At 40.7% G+C, this 6,000-nt stretch overlaps 2 protein-coding genes across 8 annotated transcripts in view; one reads left to right on the top strand and one right to left on the bottom strand.

The window, feature by feature from the left end:
* Positions 1–1,076, bottom strand: part of TTC23 (tetratricopeptide repeat domain 23) — a 95,256-nt gene extending 94,180 nt beyond the window's left edge. For both annotated transcript variants that reach the window (XM_081831579.1, XM_031033518.2), the window contains exon 1: positions 856–1,076. The gene's annotated coding sequence lies outside the window, so the exon portion shown is untranslated. The remainder of the gene's footprint in view (positions 1–855) is intronic.
* A 1,766-nt stretch (positions 1,077–2,842) lies between these two features.
* The window catches only part of LRRC28 (leucine rich repeat containing 28), a 157,123-nt gene continuing 153,965 nt past the window's right edge, over positions 2,843–6,000 (top strand). For 2 of the 6 annotated variants that reach the window (XM_081831575.1, XM_031033521.2), the window contains exon 1: positions 2,843–3,171. In XM_081831575.1, coding sequence (XP_081687701.1) covers positions 2,858–3,171 — 314 coding nt within the window. In that variant the 5' untranslated portion in view covers positions 2,843–2,857. Of the gene's footprint in view, positions 3,172–3,224; positions 3,365–6,000 lie in introns of those variants that run through there. The other 4 variants (XM_031033522.2, XM_006738283.3, XM_081831578.1 and 1 more) reach the window with 3 other exon arrangements.

Raw genomic sequence — 6,000 nt, 5'->3', positions numbered from 1 at the left:
TTGAGGGACTTAATTTTATTATTTTATATCCCCATATAACAGAAGTCATTCAAGAAATATTTATTGCATACCTACTATAAGTTATGCCCTGTAGAGATATAGATGTGCCACTAAGATTATTTGTTAGTTGAATTAATACCTGAAGAATCTTTAAGATGCTGTATTTTGGAATTTTATATTGGGCCGAGTCCTAAAAAAGTATTATGTTGCTATTTCAAATATAAGTTATTCTTGTTTATCAGTATTTTCCTGAACTTTCATGTTTTAGTTTTAATGAAAATCTCATTTTGAAAATATAAATGTTGGATTTCTTTTTTGAGAATTTATCCTTATGTTAATTACCTACTGATTCTGCTTCATATAACAATATTATGTTTTCCTTGGTCATTAGATTTGTCTCTGAATTTCCTAATCTACAAATACACAAAATTTGGATCCAAAGCTGATTCTAATGTTCTTTTCTATCTTCTGATAGATGAATTGTCTATTATGCTAGGTATAATATACAAAAAATACCCATTTTACTTAAAAATTACAAAAATATTACTAAGTGTCCCTTTAAATTCGTATTAATGCAACAACAACAAACCACGGCTTTTTAGGGTATATAATAACCTATAATTATTCTTATTACCTTGTTCCCTTTACCATTCAAAAATCCACTGATTATTTGGAAATAACATTCTTCCAACCTCACCCTAAAAACACTTTCTGAAAACTCCTCTTCCTGCCACTCTTAGATTGTGCCTGTATGTTAAATTCTCCTTTGACGCTTATTCCTTTAAAACTATCGAAAAACGGGAAAAGTTTCTTTAACTCTCAAATCTGTGTCGTAAAATCCTTTGTTAGATTTACCCCATACGCAGGAGAGGTTCTCCGTTTCCTTTTCCAGCGAATTACACAGTTGTCTCGGCAGCCTGATTTGCCAGTTTGATTCCCGCTGTATCAGTTTGCGATTCTTTGTACAAATTAATAACCATGAAAAAGTCTAAAGCAGGGCAGTTCCAGAGTAAATTATAGCAGTCTTTTCCCGTAAAGCAATCTGGTACTTCGCAAAACTCCAGGCGAAGAATGAATGATAGAGCATGCACCAATAGGGAGTGGAGAACAGTATTTTGTCGAAGTTTGCAACCCAATCCTGGGGAGCCAGAGGTGGGAATTTTAAAATGGGGTTGTTTTTTTTCTTGGAATTTTCTTAAAGTGGTATCGCTGCCTGCTGATGTTAAAGTTTGTCAAAGACTGCAAAATCGCTAGCTTAAAGAATTTTGAGTGACTGTTTTGAGTGAAGCAAGATGTGAAAATAGACACACATCCAAATGGCCATTCTGACACATAGAATCACGTGGCTATTTTTGTGTCAGTTTCAGGGGCGTAGAAGTCATTGTAAGATGATTCTTTTTTTTTTTTTTAAAGATTTTATTTATTTATTTGAGACAGAGAGAATGAGAGAGAGAGAGCACATGAGAGGGGGGAGGGTCAGAGGGAGAGCCTGATGCGGGACTCGATCCAGGGACTCCAGGATCATGACCTGAGCCGAAGGCAGTCGCTTAACCAACTGAGCCACCCAGGCGCCCCAGATGATTCATTTTTTATGATCAAACATCAGATGTTAAATTAATGCGTTAAAATATTTCATGTTTTTAAGAAATGAAAACTACGTGGCTAACATTGATTGCTTTAAAATTTTGTCATTCTATTGTTAATCATTTGGGGGTCACTTTCCAATATTAGGAGCAAGTTTTATCATTTGGGTCGATACTTAACACCCTATTTTTGTTTTTACACAAACTGTAGGTTTCCTCATTATAAGCCTAGCAAAAAGTTCTTAAGTACTACAAATTCTTAGGTATTTAGAAATGTGTATCAAAGTTCTTAGAGCTACATGACATTCCCCATGCCATATACTTCAGTAACTTCTGAAGACCAGGTTTAATAAATAGGAGATTAGTATTTCATTATAACTCGTATCTTGTTTTGGAGTAGGTGTTATTCTTATTTAGTATAACTCTGCTTTTTAGATTATTCATCTCTAACAGTAATTAAATAAACCCACGGGAAACTAGTTATAAAGTCAAGGTTGCTTGACAATGCATCACTAATAAATTAACAGCAAGCTTTTCAAAGAACAATGACAGCAGTTTCATGAGAGGAAGTTTAAAAAACTCTTCATCTCAGAAAATTGTAAAATTGTTTTTAAAATGTTCCCTAACAATGTTTGGAATTCTTTTCTTTTTACCAGTATAAAGCGCTCTTCCTTTGATGTCTCCTTCCGCTGACATAGGAATTTTCGTCTTAAAGAAATATTTATTGACGGCCTACTCAGTCACGCTAGGAACTGAGGTAATATTTAACTTACTAAGCTGTCATTGCCCTTTTAAGCGATCGTTTCTCACAATAGACCTCAGGTATTTCAAGAGTAGAGACTAGATTACGCGCCTCATCTTTGGAACAAACCTGTCAGCGCGCACAGTGAGCCCTTAATCCTATGCTTAGGCTCACCACCTGACACTAACCTTGGCCATATGACATAAACCCACCAGACCTCAGCTTTTCACTCGTTAAACGAGTATAATAATAGTACCTGTGTCATGAAATTGCTCTGAGGATTTAGTGAGAATATGCACAGCTCTTAGAACGCTGCCTGGTACACAATAAGCGCTCGGGTGTTATTATTGTTGTGGTGACTCCCCAATGTGTACAATGAATGAGAGCGGGAGTGCCTGAATGAATGTATGAATGAAAGAACACATCAGTTATTGGCAGTTCCCGAGGTTGGAGCAGGCTAAATATCCCCCTCAAAGAGCAAAGCAGAAGACTGCGATCAAGAGAGCAATACTCCAGCCGCAACCGGAAGCCAATGTTGAGCGGGGGGCGGGGCCAGTCTGGAGCGCGCTCTTGGCCAATAGGCACATCGCTTGGAAAACGAACTTCTCGTCCGTGCAGTTTTGAAACCGCGAGAACAGGCACGACTTATCGCGATGCTCCGTCTTTCTCTCCGCAGCTCCCTCTGCCCCCACTCTCCGTCGTGCGGGTTCCGCCCCGCCCCGCCCCGCCCCGCCCCTCGCCGTCCGCGCCTCGCCCCGCCCCCCCGGCTCCCCGCCCCTCCCGCAGACCCTCGGCTTGCAGTTCAGCGCCGCCTGTGCCCCAAGTGCTGGCTCCGCCGGCGCCGAGGTGAGTGCGGCCGCCTGTCGCGTCGGGTGGCTCGCGTGGCTAAGGGCCCCCCCCCTGGCCAGCACGACGGGTCCGGCAGAAGCGTCGGGGCAGCGGCGAGTGGTCCCTGGCCCGAGCGGGCCCGTCCCGGCCTCGGGTCGCCATAGCTGCCGGGCTCCCCCCGCCCTCCGTGGCCGGAGAATCCCGATACCGGGTCTGTGAAATCCCTGCCCCTGGGCTCGCTTCCAAACTGTAACGACCTTAGTGTTTGGTTAACTCGGGCAAAGCGGCAGGTGTTTTGCTTCAGACTTACTGAGAAAACAACCTTTTACAAATGCTTTTAGTGTACAGTTTTTAATTCTCTAATCTCCAATGTTAGGAAATTGGAGTGGGTATTCTACTGAATTAAATACGGAAGTCAGTTTGAGGGTCTTTACTTCTACACACACCTGCTTAAAATGTATGTAATTTTCTTAAGGTGGGATGGTTTGTCTATTTGTTTTAAACAGTAAAGTGGCTTGGTGTTTACATGTCAGAAAACTTATGGAGGTTCTGTTGAATATGTTTAGTTAATATTGTTAAGTATACCATTTATCTTTAACTGTAGATAAGAGGTAGCGAAGGGAATTTATGTAAGAAAATTACCCATCCTGGTAAGGGCTGTATATTGCCATTGAATGCGTTTTGGAAAACCATTAGCGTTATTTATTATTGGCAGCTTTCAGATTTCATTTGTGTAGATTTTATCTCCCAAACTGCCTTGGTAGCCAGATGCATTTTAACAGGGTGTAATGATGTTGTAAAGGCATCCCATTCCCAGCCTTCAGGATTCAGAAGAAAAACAATTAGGTTACACTAAATTCTCTTCCTGGATCTTCCATCAATGAGTGGATTTTGGATATAATTTTGCTTTGTAGTCTTACATTTGTATAAGCCTTACCTACCACTTAAATGATGATGGGGAGAAACACAGGCCCCATTGAAGTACCTGAAAGGCTATATTGTAAAGGCAGGGCACCGGCTTTGGAGTTGGTCCACCTGGGTTAGAATTCTGGCAAGTTACCCTCTGAGAAACTGCTTCCTTACCTATAAAACAGGCTAAATACTGTCTATCACAATGCAGAGTTGTACGGATTAGGGATCTTTATGGTACATAGCAAGCACTTGGGATATAGTATCTACAAGATGACCATAGATTACAGAGTGAAAAATATCTACCTTGTAGTATTACATGTCCTACTTTCATCCACTCCTCAGCTGTTTGAGGGCCTGCTTTGTGCTAGATACTGTGCACAGGCAGGTATACAAGAGTGAAGAAAGCAAGATCTCTGCCCTCAGGAGCTTACAGTCTCTTGGCTAGTTTGACAATAGATGGGTACACCAATAAATATTTAGATTACAGATTGGGAGGAGTCCTACATATAAAAGAAATAGGTTTCTCTGAAAGAATAACAGGAGAATAGTTTCGGATAGGGAAGTGATTTTTACTTAGAAACTCAGAGTTGACGGGACAGTGCTTTCCAGGCTAAAAGGAGAGCAGCAAGTGGTGTGAAGAGTTCGGCTCTTGAAAGAGACTGGAAAAAAGGCCTAGAAAAGCCCAGGAGCTTGATGAGAAGCCAGGGAGGGTGCTGCCCGATAAGGCTGGAGAGGTGCATGGGGCCAGATTGTGAGGAGCCCTCAGTGCCTGGTGAGAGTTTGATTTTCTAAAAAAGCTTTTGAAGGCTGTATTTAGTTGATATGTGTGCACTAGGGAGTGAGTTTACCTGAGAGGTATGGGATTTACTGTATTTAATTAAAGGCTCCCTGCTAACTGATTAAGGTATTAGAATATGACTAGAGTGGACACCAAGAGACCGGTAATACAGATGGCCAGGCAGGAGGTGACAGTGGCTTTTGGCTGGTGGGAAAGATGTGGATGGATTTGAGATGTATTTCGGAGCTGGAAACCACCAGCTTTAAGACAAATTGGAGTGGGCAGATGAATGACAGGATGGAATCATTCATGACTTCCAGCTCTTCGGCTTACACAGCTAGGTGGTTAGAGGTGTGTGCCATTAATTGAGATGAGAAACACTGGGGAGAATTCGGATTGGTGATGCAAATCAAAATGTGTTAAGTTTGAGGCACTTGTGAGACTTCTAACCTGCTTCAAGTTTACTACTTGAGTGAATTGTAACCCAGGAAACTTCTCTTTCCACACAGAATCATTGATATTATTTCTAGTTTAGTTCCCCTTTGCTTTACAGGTGAGAGAATTAAGATGTAGAAAGATTAAGTATGTTGCTCAAAGTCACATATGTCTCATAAAAATAGGTAGGTGTGTAGGTAGAATCAGTATGGGAAAGTTTTGAATTCTCATGTTGCATTGGGGATATTACTGACTATTCCATGTTGTCTGCTCTTTTAGGTAAAATGGCAAGTGCTTTCTTATTAGCTAGGAGTTGGAGTTTGGAAATAATAGAAAATAACCAAAAAAGTTATCAAAACTGCTTATCAAAAGCTTGTTACTACATTTCGCACTAACTTGGTGTTAATTCCCAGTGAAAATAGTTTTTCTTCAGAAAAAAAAAAAAATTCTCTTTGAAAGGTACTTTCTGTTGGGGAGTTTGAGAAAGGATGCCCTGGAAAATGAGAGTAGAGTCATTGAACAAAGCTCAACTTTTTAGTGTTTTCACATTTCCTTAGTATCCTGTGGAGTCCTTTGAGTCTATGTATGTAAAGAATCCAGGCTTTAAAATCACTGGACAGCCTCTTTACCCCAAGGGGGGAAAAAAAAATCCTTGCTTTTATCCCTTATGAGCTCTTTGACCTTGGACAAATTATTGAAGCTCTGAGTTTGTTTCTTCTTAT

Source organism: Leptonychotes weddellii, chromosome 9, assembly GCF_054177405.1.
Source record: "Leptonychotes weddellii isolate Sample4059 chromosome 9, ASM5417740v2, whole genome shotgun sequence".
Lineage (NCBI taxonomy): Eukaryota > Metazoa > Chordata > Mammalia > Carnivora > Phocidae > Leptonychotes > Leptonychotes weddellii.
This window is presented reverse-complemented; position numbering and strand designations above follow the sequence as displayed.